The 14,742-nt window shown below is 39.5% G+C and overlaps 1 protein-coding gene across 2 annotated transcripts in view; it reads right to left on the reverse strand.

Moving 5' to 3' along the window:
* LOC111157046 (amphiphysin) overlaps positions 1–14,742 on the reverse strand; it is a 245,862-nt gene that overhangs the window by 37,017 nt on the left and 194,103 nt on the right. For both annotated transcript variants that reach the window (XM_022518258.1, XM_022518257.1), the window contains exons 12-15: positions 12,390–12,506; positions 8,902–8,925; positions 6,681–6,704; positions 3,861–3,893 (exon numbers count right to left, since the gene is read on the reverse strand). In XM_022518258.1, the coding sequence (XP_022373966.1) occupies positions 3,861–3,893; positions 6,681–6,704; positions 8,902–8,925; positions 12,390–12,506 (198 nt within the window). The remainder of the gene's footprint in view (positions 1–3,860; positions 3,894–6,680; positions 6,705–8,901; positions 8,926–12,389; positions 12,507–14,742) is intronic.

The following is a 14,742-nucleotide window of genomic DNA, read 5'->3' on the forward strand; positions in this document are numbered from 1 at the left end:
AGCCCAAGAAAAATGCCAACAGAATTTCATATCAAGGGCTTCTCAACAGGAAAAATGAACCAGAACAATATCTACAGTCAATGAGTTCTATCTACCTGTAAAAGTTTCTTGTCAACTTTTGTATTGTCCCATTCTTAAATATGAGTAGACCAAGATCACCAGACATTTAGGAAGAGTCTCAAATAATAAAGGGAAAAGCTGAATAGTTTTTAAAAAAAAAAAAAAGGAGAAGAAGAAGAAGTGGAAGAAACAAAGACTTTCTAGGTAGAAAAAGACCTTCAAAAATGGTCATGATTATTAATACCTCCAGAGATATAATGGAAGTGTTGTATTCATGACATAATAAGAGGATGCAATTAAAAAACAAATAGTCAACAAAAAGAGCTCTTGGAAACTTAAAAAAAAAAAAAAAAAGTAGTGAAATATCTGTTGAAAGAGCTGGAAAGCAGAGAAAGATGACCAAGAAAAGGAAAAAGCAAAGAAAACAACTAGAAGACTTAGAAAACAGAAGAGAAACCCCCAGTGAGATTAAAAAATATTCCCCCTCTAGACGACATAGATTTTGATTAAAAGAGCCTCAGTGCAATACATGAAATAGACTCAGACAACAGTAAATCACTGTAAAATTTCAGAAACACAAGGTAAAAAAGAGATTCTACAAACTTCCAGAGACAAAGAGAAAGTAGCATAACTGAGGGCAGAGACAGAAAGAGAGATAAAGAAAGAAGAGTTTTCTTTAAAATACCGAGAATCAAAACAATATAGTGATTCAGCACTTCCATGTATCACCCAGCGCTCATGACAAGGGCACTCCTTAATCCCCATCACCTGTTTTCCCCATCCCCCCCCACCCCATCTCCCCTCTGGGAGATTGTTCTCTACAATTAAGAGTCTGTTTCTTGGTTTTTTGTCTCTCTTTCTCTTTCTTCATTCTTTTGCTCATTTGTTTTATTTCTTAAATTCCACATATGAGTGAAATCTTATGTTATTTGTCTTTCTCTGACTGACTTATTTCACTCAACATTATACTCTGGAGCTCCATCCACACTGTAGCAAATGGCAAGATTTCATTGCTTTTTATGGCTGAGTAATATTCCATTGTATATATACCATCTCTTCCTTATCCATTCACCTGAAACTAACCTAAGACTGTATGTTTACTATATTGGAACTAAAATAAAAACCTAAAAAAAGACTAATATCTATCATTTCCCAATAATTTTTAATACTTCAATCTCTATACAAATACAAATTGCCTGAAAATTGAAATTAAAATTTTGATATAAGATACAGAACTTCTAGTAGTAGACCAAAGTGATGTTGAAGTGCCAGTACAATATTACACAAAACCACTGACAATTAATGGTTATGCCCAATTAAAGACCAGCTAACAAATGAAAGAAGAACCAACAAGGATAATGACACAGCAGATACTCAGAATGACAATACTATTTATTTTATTTATATTTATTTAAGGTTTATTTATTTACTTGAGAGAGAAAGAAAGTGTAAGTGCAGAGGCAGGGGAGGGAGTGGCAGATGGAGAAGGAGAGAGAAACTCTAAGTAGACTCAGTACCGAGCATGCAGCCTGATGAGGGGCTGGATCTCATGACTCAGAGATCATGACCTGAGCTGGAATCAACTAGGCCACCCAGTCACCCCAAGAATACTATTTAAATAATTACATTCAAGATTTTTAAAGGCCTTTGGTAAAACTGACAAAATCCTCAAATACTAATTCAAAAAAAAGACTCTATGATCCTACTATAAAATTCAAACATGATGTAAAGGTATTGTTTGTGGAATATTTCTGTTGGAAAATTATTCTAAAAATTAGCATGGAGTTTTCATGATGATCTTAATTTTATTAAATCTAAGATTAATTTTTAAAAATAATCAAAACAATAGTTTCTCAGTGACAACATTAGGAAGTAGAAATGGATGGAGCAACATCTTCAAAATTCTAAGGGAAAAATTATACTCTAATATGATATCTAATCTAACAGACCATTATGTATTTAGATAAAGACATTTTCCTATGTACAAGGTCACAAATATATTCCTCTTATGCATTTTCCTTAGGGAGCTACAAAAGGATGTGCTTTAATTTATGGATGAAGATGGGTTTTAGTACGTGGAATTAAACCAAATGAATAAGATTTTTGTCTGAAAAAGAATGGACTGACACAAGGGAATGGTGAAGGCAATGCCTGGAATAGACTTAACAGGAGAGCCTGTGGGAACAGCTATGGCAGCAGGCATCACCAGAGAGAACCCAGTTTAGACAGAACACTCCAGAAATTGAAACAAGAAAATTCTTCAGGAAGATGAAGCTGACCAAATGTTTAAGGTTTTCCAAACAAAAGAGGAGAGACTTATTACAGAGTATGGGACTAAATTAGTGATAAGTCCCTAAAACACTAAGAGCAAATGAACCAACAAGCAAACAAAAAAGACCCTGTGATTATTTCCTCAAAGGAGAACAGAAAGTTGGCATAAAACTAAAGGTAAACTTCATGGTGGGGGCGCCAATAATATTGATATTATTATACTATCACCACAGATTGGCTGGATGGCTATGGTGGGACTATAGCAGACGAAAGGCAGGAAGGGGAGGGAGGGAAAACTGAGAGGGGGGCGTCTGAAGGAACATTAAGTCTGCACTCTGGAGAGAGGAGTCAATAGATAATGCTTTAGAGACCAAGAAGTAGCATTAGAAGCAAGTCATGCACACACATGTGGCTGAAATCAAACAACAGGGAAAAGGAGTAAAAGTACTTACCTCTAAGAAACAGGAAGCAGAGGGGGTGTATGACAGTCTGAGCTTTTTCTATAAAATGCTCTTATATAATTTTATTACTCTTTACAGAAGGTACATTTATAATGGATAAACATATTTTTAAAAAATGAGAAATAAGTAACAATTCTTATGACCTGACTTTTCAAATGAGTTTTATGCAAACTGAAAAGATGCATTATCTTCTCCCTCCATGGTTGTGTGTACCTGTATTTGGATTCAGGTATGGGTGGCCTTTATCATTTTACAGGTAACATGGGGGGAAAGTAGTCAAACTTTTAAACAAAGAAATTCTAAATGTTAAAATTAGAAACTGTTCATCTCTAATTTTGAGATAAAACACTCATCACAGACAAGCCTGTCTGAAGTCTCCCTTGAAGAGGTTTTCAGAACTTACTCCATGAGCCTGAGAGCTGCGTGGTCTACGCTTGCGTGGGTTACAACTGTCTATCTGTTGGGTCATACAGAATGATGGGACAGTCCATCTTGTGGCTCCTCTTCCACAGACACCCAAGGGAAATTCTGCCTTCTTGATCAGAGCCAATCTACGGCTTCTGAGCCTCAAAGAGCCCCTGCTTAAAGAATGACTGAAGAGGTAAGGTTCAAAGTAGTGGGGCTCTTACATGAATATAAATAAGGAGGATCCTAGAAACCATTTCTACTTTCTAAGGACCCATCCCATTGGTTCAAAACAATCCCACCTCCTTTCTTCCAACAGCTGAATCTAGTGGCTCTCTCGAGTCAGGAGAACTTCTCATTTCTAGTAGAGGAATCAGCCTTATTCCACAACAGGGCTAACAATATTAATAGCTACTACAGCTGGGAAGCACTTAGTAGGTGCTACTGGGCAAAGTGCTCCGCAAGCATGTCTCATTGACTCTTCACAACAATCCTACAACGTTGCCACTATTACTGCTTCCATTACTGAAAGTGGAAGTCATAGGGTCAAGTTTTGCACTGACATGCTTCAACATCACGCTCTTCTAGTGACACTGAGGTCCGTATTTTAACAATTTGTATCATTTTCAGCAGACAGAATGTGCCAGCGAATCGATCTCTTACCTGGGTGAATCCATTAAATGTACCACCAGAAGCCTAAACAGGAAAGGAAATCAAAGTATGTTATGTTTTATCATTTTTGTGGGATCAGTAAATGTCCACCAGACAAGTTGGAAAGTGAAGACCACTACATGTTTTAAAATAATACAAAAGGTTGCTGTGCATGAAAGTGTTTAGGAAATGTAAAAGGCCATACAGTATTATTTTAAATAGGCTGACAAATAAAGATTATTTTTACAAATAATAGTATTTACTGGTGTGTGGCTCAGTGTTAACCAAAGCCCACTTTCACAATGGAGATGAAGATGATTCCAGAGAAAAGCCACGAGGGGTTAAGTAGATCCTTTTTTAGGCCACTGATAGAATCCAGAAGCATCTTCAGTATTTCTCTAATACATCATTTGGATCGAAAGCTATTATGAGAGTCTATAGTTTCAGGGGACCTGGGTAGAAACATATCATGTGCTCTTACTGCTGTAGAATCACTCTAGGAAGAGTAAATTAGTCTGTTCTACATATTTTTAGTTGTTTTTAGTGTTTGAACAGTAAAAGTGAAAATAGAATAAACATAATAAATGGGATGGTAAAACAGACTCATTAGTTCCCAACACAAAAATCCTGCTTTTGTAATTGGCTTTTTGGTTTTTGTTTTTTTTTTTTTTTTTGTCAACCTATTTGTGTTTGGTCTGCACGGATTTCAAGGAGATGAGGCAAGCCTCAGAGAAGACAGTGATGGATGGATAATGAAGTAGGTGGGAAACATTAGGAAAACGGAACCTACAGAAGTCTTTGGCTAGTCTATACTACATAGTGGGGTAAGTACCTCTTCATTATCAGGCTCTATTTCTTGGTACAACAATCCATATCTCTGGTTAGCAATTTCATCTTCAGATAAATCTGAGTTGCTGATGTCACTGTCTTGGGGACTAGCAGAATTCTCGGTGCTAGCATTGTGGGAGGTTCCCAGAATGAAGGGTCTAGCTATCTCTAGGCTTTGTTCCCAGCAGTTAGCAATGGCTTGTTCCCCACATAAATCCGCTGCTAAGTCCACCTCGCCTTCAACCGTATCTAAATGCTCCCTGCAATTATCTAAACCTTCTGTATCTCTGATAGGCCAGTGGTTAATAGGACCAAGCCAACTGGCAAATCCACTTGCTTGGCCATCTGGTATACCAGAGAATTCTAATATATCCATACTATTCACTGCTGGATCCAAGCTCGTCTGCCAGATTTGACCTGGATACGTTGTGCAAGAGTCTGTTTTTACCATCGTTGGCAAGTTAATGGTATGGCTACAGTTCCCAGTTGCTGTACTTTCAGACCCCTCTATTATTGAGTCTTCTGCCTTATGCATACACCAATCTCTCCTGTTTGCATTATTTTCCAGAGAATAATTAAACTCTGTCCTAGAATGAGCTGCTACTTGATGTTTTAATGATGAAAAAACAGCCTGATTTTCATTCCTGTCAACCCCAGGAGTATGTAACATAGCCTTATGCTGAATTTCTTCAGCATCTGCACTGCCCTGTCCTGAGTGATGTATTATATCCTGGTTAGAAGAATCTATTAAATTTTTCCTTATGTCTTTTCTAGCTAAACCACATCCCTCAGGGCTTGCATTTTCACTATTAGATACAGAATCAGTCTGGAAATGCAGATTAAAAATATCTGTGTGATGGGCGGGATTAGCTTCAGAGCCCTCTATAATTTCACAATTATTAATTACTACTTGATTCCCCTCATCTAGCCCTTGGCTTCTGTCACTAAATTCAGCTGCCGTATCTACTCTTTCTAGGTCTTCTTCTAATACATCAGTCTTATCAAAGTATTTTTCATTGGTCTTTTCAATTTCCTTACAACCAATTCTTAGATCTTTCCTCATTTCCTCTTTACTAACTGCTAAGGTCTCCTGGTTTTGCTTTCTTAGTGTCTTAAGAAGATCTACTAGCCTGTCTCCTGTACTTTCACACACTTTCTCTTCAAACTCCTCTGTACTTTCTAGTGCCTTGGTATCAATAGCTCTAGTGTCTACCTTTTCACATGTCTCCACACCTGCCCACATAGAATCTTCTATCTTCTCTTTCTCTTCTTCTTCTTCTGACTGTTTAACATCTTCTTGATTTTCTTTGGCCACGCCACCAGTTTCTGTGGCTGCCATCTCTGAGGCAGCTAAGTCATGAGGCTGCTCCATCTCTGTAGAAGCCATGGTGGCAAATTCAGCCTCAGGCACAGGCTTTGGGTACAGGTGTTCATTTCCACACGGAGGGGCTGGCCCCACGACATGCTCACCCTGTTCAGCTACAGTGTGCCAGTCAGCTGAAGAAGCAATTCCAGTGGATAATCCCATGTCTTGCTCTGCTTCAGAGAGACATGAAGAGCCTTCTTGAGACCCACCTTGGGTAACTGCCTGGCTGACACTCTCTGTACTACCATCAGGGCCCCAAATAAATGCACCTAGGTCAATCTGAGATCTTTGAATTTCTTCGGCCAACCCACTGTCTGGAGTTTCCTCCATGATCAGGTTACACAGGGAAAGACTTTTTGAAGAGTCAGTCTTTAGAGTATGCAGAATAGCAAAGGAAAAAAAAAAAAAAAAACAGAAGATGAAACAGATCATGGTAAGATTTGATGAGAAATGCAAAGCTCTTCAGTAGAGTAGCACCAGTTAAACAAAGCTAGAGAGCATTTAAATTAACTGTCTTAAGGTTAAATCTGCGATTAGCAATGCCATGAGAAAAAAAAAGCTCATTCTAGATAATATTCATGTATATAATACATATTAAATATTTTTAAAAATCCAGAATGTTCTGGATATTTACCTACCGGCTGTACCAAATCAGTGCTTGTCTGTATGAATTAAAAAAAAAAAAAGATAATCAATAATAATAATAATAATAATAATGGGTCAAAAGAAGAAAATTCTCTGGCACATTAAAATCCCATGCTGTCCAGAGTTAATACTCTCCTGAAAGCTGCAGCTTCTACTGGTTTGAGATTAAATTTCACAACTTGTTTTTTGATTGGAATGAGTTTTGTGCCAATACTGCTTAAGACCACACAGTTGAAACATGAAGAAAGCCTCTCTCATTTTCTAGTTAACAAAAATGTTTTAGGGCTATTACAAGACTCCTGATTTAGCAGACTTTGAAATGCAAAGTTTCAAATAAATAAGCAAACCCGAGAACACCAGAATAAGACCAAACCCTAGCAGCCACAAAAGTACACAACATCATGTGCTCCGACACAATATCAGAATAAATCTTCCCCCAAACTCACCCCATTCTTGCTTCTGCCTCTGAGGTAGTGTTTATATGGAGGATGATCTGTTCCTCACCACTCTGGATGATTCTCCTCATGTTCTCCCCCAACCCGCCCCCAGCCTAGAAGCATTATCTGCACATAAACGAGCAACACGGGGAGACTGAGAGGATCAAGAAACAGCATTTATGTACAGGGAGCTAGAGTTTTGCGTTTTTGTCACTGCTACTATTCTTAGCAGTTTTGTCCTCTGAAAGGACCTATGATCCTTCTAGATGATACCTCCATCCTCACAATACCATTCCTAGCTAGGAAAAAGTGTATTAAAACTTCAGCTCAAGATATGAAATAATGGAATAACAAAACATTAGCAATGTCCTCTTGATCAAGACCATTAACACAGAATTCAAATGTGGCTAGAATTTAAAGTATCCCTTTTTGTGATTACACAAGCAAAGCCATCTCACAATAAAAGATGTTTTCTTTTTTTTTTTTTTTATTTATTTGACAGAGAGAGATCACAAGTAGACAGAGAGGCAGGCAGAGAGAGAGAGAGAGAGAGGGAAGCAGGCTCCCCACTGAGCAGAGAGCCCGATGCGGGACTCGATCCCAGGACCCTGAGATCATGACCCGAGCCGAAGGCAGCGGCTTAACCCACTGAGCCACCCAGGCGCCCCTAAAAGATGTTTTCAATCAACATTTTTTAGGTGTTCTCTCAAGAGCCTTCCATGATGCTTCAAGGATCCTAAGTAGTGCAGTATAAACCCGCTCCTATGGAAGGGAAGGGAGCAGTCATCTTTGTGTTTTGAGGGACAAGAGTAGCAATGTCACTTTAGAAGATTAGGCCCATGAATAGCTAGATCTAGAAAAGTTTCCTATTGCTGTCTCACTAAAAAAGAAGTTATCATGAAACTCAATAGTTGAGTTCTGAAGACCATGTGACCAGAGCTTTTCTAAAACAGGGCAAATGCCCCGCCTGTGAGGGGTGTGAGTCTCCATATGGGTGTGGTCATCTCTGAATCCACATGGGTGTGCTGCCACCACAAAGCTCTGTTCCGCATCTTTTCCCCAAATTCTAACTTCTGGAAGTGCTCATCCTCACCCATCAGATTAGCTGAATACACACCATTACTAGTAACAGCTACCTTTTATTGATTTGTACTGGATGTGGGGCTAAGCACTCTATAGATACTATCTACTTCATCCTCACACAACCCTCTATATAGGCATCCTTACCCTTATTTTACAGATGAGAAATACAGAGACTGATGAAAGGCAAGTCCATAAATGCTTAAAGTCATATTTTTATAAAAGGTTGAGTCTGGGCTCAAATCCAGGGCTGTCTGGCTCTAAGGCTCAAATTCTTATTGAGGAAGCTTCATTATCACAATAATAGAAAAGAAGTTCCCCGTGCAGATTAGCCTGCCCCTTACATTTTCTCATCCATGTTTTCTTCTGTCTATTTAAAAGCAACAAAAAATGTGCCCGCTCTTTGCTACAACATCTCCAGTAGCCACCAATAACCACAGGAAGAAGCGCAAAGGGGCGTAACACCAAATTCTTGCTTATCCAGGGCTGTGGCACACTTACACTCTTTTCCTCACCATTGTTTCCAGGTGCTGGCAATGCTTGGAACCATCAGGGAGCTGATGATTGCTCTAGGGGACTACACTGTCATTAAAAATGTCTAGGTCTTCTTCCCACCACAGGTGAATTAAAATATAATAGGGTTTCCAAATGTGTGGAAATCCAGATACATCAAAATACAAGCTTTTATTACTCTTACCGTCCATAGGTCCCAGGGCAATGTCTGAAAAGAGATAAACAAAAATATGGTCAGCATACAAATCCCACGCATGTAAAAAATACTGAGGTGACCAAATGTCTTGAAGGAAAACATCTGAAACACTGAGCACAGCACTGTTCAACAGAACTCTGGTGATGCTGACGCTCCATGTCTGTGCTGTCCAATATGGCAGCTTCTAGTCACATGTAGCTACGGGCCCTTGAAATGTGCCAGCATAACAGAACCGAATCTTAAATTTTACATAATTTTACTTAATTTGAATTTGGATAGTCAAATGTGGCTTGTGGCTACCATACTGGACCCCAGAGGACCAGTCAATCTGCTTTTTGCTCTACAAGTTGAAAGCTGTATCTGGAACATGATGAATGGGTTTACTTTAGCACTTGTATGCATACCTGCACATACACACACACAACCCCATATATATACACAGTTAAATGAAGTACAAGGTATCCAGATATTAGAGTTTCTCACATCTTTTGGGACATGCAGATCTGAGTCATTGCTAATACTGCCCCTTCCCCTCCCACCACCATATTCAAGAGGTTGCATTATGATCAGTTTGATGGTAAATGAACAAAAGAGTTCTTCAATACGATGAGTTAGATGATAACACAGCTCAACTAACAGATAATCAAGCAAATTAGCAGGGTGCTCCCTAAGACATATGGATGAATTAGACTTAACTGCTAGCATTTTTAATTATCAAGCTCATTGATCCTGGGGAATGGATCCAGATGGTTCAAGTGATTTCTGCTGTGTGTTTGGGAAAGTGAGGGAGACCTCTTTTTCTCATTTCCTTTGTGATTGAGAATTGCTGCCAAAGCCACATCCTTTTCTGTCTTTGTTTTTGTGACTGGAACAGATCTGTGTTTATGCACTAGTTTTGAATCACTAAATGAGTGGCAAATTAGAAAACCTGGTACTCTAAGAATCTGGGAGTTTCCAGATGGGGTCACAGAGGTCTCATTAGGATTCTGCACTACAGAATGTGGGCTCTGTGGTTCTGAGTGAGCCCACCCCCCCTACCCACCGATCCCCCAGTCTGGATCTGCTCAGACTGTCCGGCCCCAGCCACCCAGCATCTCTGTGCAGCCTGGTGGGTCTCTGGGTTAGCAACCACCTGTCAATGACTAAGAAAGGAGATCAGAACAGCTGCAGAGAAAGCCATAGTTATTTGCATGTGGACTCCTGCAACTAATACGCACTTCCTGATTATACAGATGATTTGGGTCTTCTTGCTTCCAGGCCCCTTAAGAATCATAGCCCCTAGAAGCTGGTATTTTCTCCAAAGGAAGGCAGCAATGTGAAATGGCATGTATATCAGTCCTCAGAATCATGAAAGGATGTGTTAACTCCTGTGGACACTGTGGAGATCACAGGTGAGGTGTTCTGCTAGCATTGAGAACATTCATTTAAAACTCTGGGTCAGGTGATGGGTAAGGGAGATCATTCTGAGCGAAGGAGAAGAAAGGCCAGCAGAGTCTAATGGCTCTGTTCTTTTCGCTATTGCAGCCTCCGACTGTCCTTGGTGAAAAGGAGATGTGATTAGAGAGGCTCACAGAATGATGTTGCTATGAGTTGTCTCAATTAGAGCCACCAGGACCAGGGGCAGTGCTTTTCCTAACTGCAATGATGCATTTTCTTCCAAAGACTTTTGAAGGTTTAACGGAGGTCATTTTTTTTTTTTTTTAATTCTGAAAGAATCTTTGTTCTAAATCTACACAGAGTTCTATGATCTGTGGATTTATTTAAACATGAGTTGATACGAAAGAGACTTCTCTCTCGATTCAAACTCACAGACAGAAATGCTGTGGCATCTCATCCACTGACCACAACAGCATTAACTGCAGAGACCTGCCTTCTGCCGCTAGAGCAGTGAATGCTGGAGAGCATGGCAGAGGAAGGTCCATGAATTCTGCACAACAAAGAAGCTCTGACAGGGAAGTATTCTGAATGAGATGTGCATTCATTTCCTGCTTTCCTTGGCCACCAAAGCAGAACCTCAAAACTTGCTGACAATTATTATGTTAGCGTTTCCCAAAGTATATTTTAGAGTACATTCCAATGACTGTTAATAAACTTTCATTAAAACAGATTTCTGTGAGACCTGTACCCCTGGGGATAAAAATATATTATATGTTTATAAAAAATAAAATTAAAAAAAAAAACAGATTTCTGTGGTCAAATTTGGGAAACTAAGTAAAACAAGTCTACACAGTTTTTTCTTTTAATTGTAGAACACCTTGGAAGCTTTACTATTCCAATGCATATCGTGACTCTCCTTTTAAAAGGGAGTTAATAGAATTTTCCCAAACATTTATCTAAGAAACCCATTTTTTGCAAAATATCTTTAAGGCTAATATTTGATCTGCATACTAATTACTTGCTTTATTAGCATCTCAGATTTTTATTGTTCCTCTATTAAAACAGGGAGGCCTTTAAAAACCCAGTCACATTCTGGAATAAAGCATGGATTAGGAGAAGCTTATTTATCAAGGTTTATGCTGAGGTTATTATGGTTTAACTAAGGTATCAGAAGACTTCAAGACTGGAAAATTGAGTGAGGTCTCAATTCTCAACTTTAATACACCTTCAGTAATTAATTTGAAATATATTCTAGCATCTTTGGATTTGCCCAAATTTAAGTGTGAGCCTCCAAACACATCAAAAATATGGATATAAACAATTTCTTTTTAGCCAAATTTTGAGTTAACTTCCTTTCATGAGCATAGGCAGTTGTAAAGGACGTCTACTGCTGACGAATCATCCAGAAGTCATTACCAAGCCCACCTCCAAGATCCCTCTGCTGGAGAACACTGTGGCGATCACTATTGAAGTAGGGAAATGTTGAGGGTGAGGAAATGAGCAAGGACAAGCTGGATAAGCAAGGCCAACTCTGGTCATAGTCAAGATCACATTAGGGAAGTTTCTGGAATGTGGAGGAGGACAATGTCATCAAGTTCAAAACTACCAAGACTGGAAAGCATTTCTGTTGGGGCATAATTTCAATGTTATTTCTAACATGCTTTAGTGTACAAAACGTGAGGAAGGAAAGTGGAGAAAACAGTAAGATTAAATCCAGAGCCAAAAGAGCTTCATTTAGAGAAGCCAGAAAATGTACCATTCAAAGCTGAACACTCTGAGGGCAAACTAATACTGACAATAATACTGGCAATATTACTGACAGTAATACTGACAATTACTCGCAGATGGAGGATTCCTGGGCAAACTGGAATGCATGGCTATCCCAGCTCTATGTACAGAGAGAGCTAATTGTGGGGGGAGCTTTGGAATTAAGGTCCTTTTTCTACCTTTCCTTCCCATTGGGTGATGTTTGTCAACTCCAAAGAAAAGTAAATAGTCACTTGCAATGGACGGGGTTCCTGGACAGGCATCAGCTGTCTTTCAGAGCTTATTCAAGTTTTTGATATGGCACCCCCAACACGAGAACCGCCACTGGATACCTGCGACATGGGGGAATGGGTCACTCCAGCAGAACCTGGAGGGGCCACCTCAGGCTTGAAAGGGTCGAAGTCCAGATCCAACAATGTCTCCTCTTTCTTCACCTCAGGGACTTCATTCTGTTAAAATGAAACAAAAAATAGTGTGAGACTTTGTGATATAATCCATGTATGATCCTCAACACCACCGAATATCCCCAAAGCAGGCTCTGATAGTTTCCAGAGTTAACTTCCTTTCATGAGCATAGTGAGGCGGCTCACCCATAAGCTCCCAGAGTTACCAGGAAATGTGATGAAGGGGGAAATAATCAACTCTGGACAGCTACAATCTAAGACACCCAGGAACGTGACCTGGCTTTTAATTCCTCTCCTTGTCCTGGGGCACCTGGTTGGCTCAGTGGGTTAAAGCCTCTGCCTTCGGCTCAGGTCATGATCCCAGGGTTCTGGGATTGAGGCCTGCATCAGGCTCTCTGCTCAGCAGGGAGCCTGCTTCCTCCTCTCTCTCTCTTTGCCTGCCTCTCTGCCTACTTGTGATCTCTGTCTGTCAAATAAATAAAAAAAAAAAAAAAAAAAAATCTTCTCCTTGTCCTGGTCTGAATCCAGCCAATGAAGAGAATGTCTGAGAGGTATATCCTGATGCCACCAGTATCCAAGGACTCCCCTTTGCTAGTTCAGAAATCTCCGATCAAGAATTACAGATGATCAGATGGCTTGGATCCATTCCTGTAGCCCACGCCATAATATCCCCTGTGAAGTTAGTATGTAAAAAGGAAGGGACACGGTCTATTGTGACTACATCCACCTGCCTCATGCCCTTAGAGGGACCCTGTCCTTTGATCTAATTATTGTATGATCATTCTTCATCCATAATGCTGTTGGTCTCCACTGTGTATATGAGGGAGGGAGGGCGAAAGGGAAGACATGGGGAAACAACCATGTCTCCCAACAGCTGCTGGAAAATAACATTCATGGTTTAGAAAGAGGTAAAACAAATAAGACCTAGGATAAGAGTCCTGCTATGATAATTGCAAAACATTTATAATACTGAACATTAATATTTGTTCACTTATCATGATATTAAAAAATAACATGGGCTTTGAAGTTAGCCTAACCCTGGCTCAAGTTACATAGGAAGGGTCAGAGATGAAATAAAGTCTCCATAAACTACCATGGTGAATAGAACGGGTCAGTTTTCACAGAATCAAGTTACATGTGTTTAATATTTGATATAAGCTTCAATTTTGACCATCTTTTACCTAGTAATTGAAAGGTCACAATCATGAATAAAGCACATATAAGAATAGGGATGTTCAGAGGCACCTGGTGGCTCAGTCAGTTAAACGTCTGCCTTTGGCTAAGGTCATGATCTCAAGGTCCTAGGATGGAGTCCCACATCAGGCTCCCTGCTCAGTGGGGGGCCTGCTTCTCCTTCTCCTTCTCCCTCCCTCTCTCTCTTTCTCTCTCAAATAAATAAATAAAATCTTTAAAAAAAAAAAGAATAAGGATGTTCAGAGAAAGATCTTATTTATTTGTTTGTTTATTTTCTTTGAGAGAGAGCAAGTGCACACACATGAACAGGTTGAGAGGCAGAGGGAGAAGGGAGAGAACCCCAAGCAGACTACACACTGAGTGAGAAGCCCCACATGGGGCTCAATCTCATGACGCTTCTATCATGATCTCAGCCTAAATTAAGCGTAATTAATATTGATCATAGACATAAAATTTAAAACTGTATGTAAAACTTTGAGATATAAAAGATAATACTTTTTTTAGTATCCATACTCACTGGAGTAGGAAATCTGTTTCGATATCATGCTACAGGTTTTGAGCTATCTACTTTGCAGCATAATTATTCTTTTTTTTTTTTTTTTTTTTTTTAGAAATTTTTTTTTTTTTTTTTTTAGAGAGAGATCACAAGTAGACAGAGAGGCAGGCAGAGAGAGAGAGAGAGAGAGAGGGAAGCAGGCTCCTTGCTGAGCAGAGAGCCCGATGCGGGACTCGATCCCAGGACCCTGAGATCATGACCTGAGCCGAAGGCAGCGGCTTAACCCACTGAGCCACCCAGGCGCCCCAATTCTTAAACACTTTTAAAATTTCACAAGGATAATGCTATTCTGAGATCCCTGTTTCTTTAATAATTACAATCACAAAACTACCAACAGATTCCTTCGGCCCCTATTCAAATCTGCATCAGTTCTGTTTCTCACCAACATTTATACTAAGACAAATCATATTTTTTTGTGAAATTCTGTGAACACCTATATTCATTCTGAATGTGCTAGACACTGTTCTGAGAACTTAATATATATAAATATTAACTCAGGTTAGGGCACTTTGCTGCCGTCTAATGATAACA

Source organism: Enhydra lutris, unplaced genomic scaffold (assembly GCF_002288905.1).
Source record: "Enhydra lutris kenyoni isolate GAN:26980312 unplaced genomic scaffold, ASM228890v2 scaffoldscaffold51, whole genome shotgun sequence".
Classification (NCBI taxonomy): domain Eukaryota; kingdom Metazoa; phylum Chordata; class Mammalia; order Carnivora; family Mustelidae; genus Enhydra; species Enhydra lutris.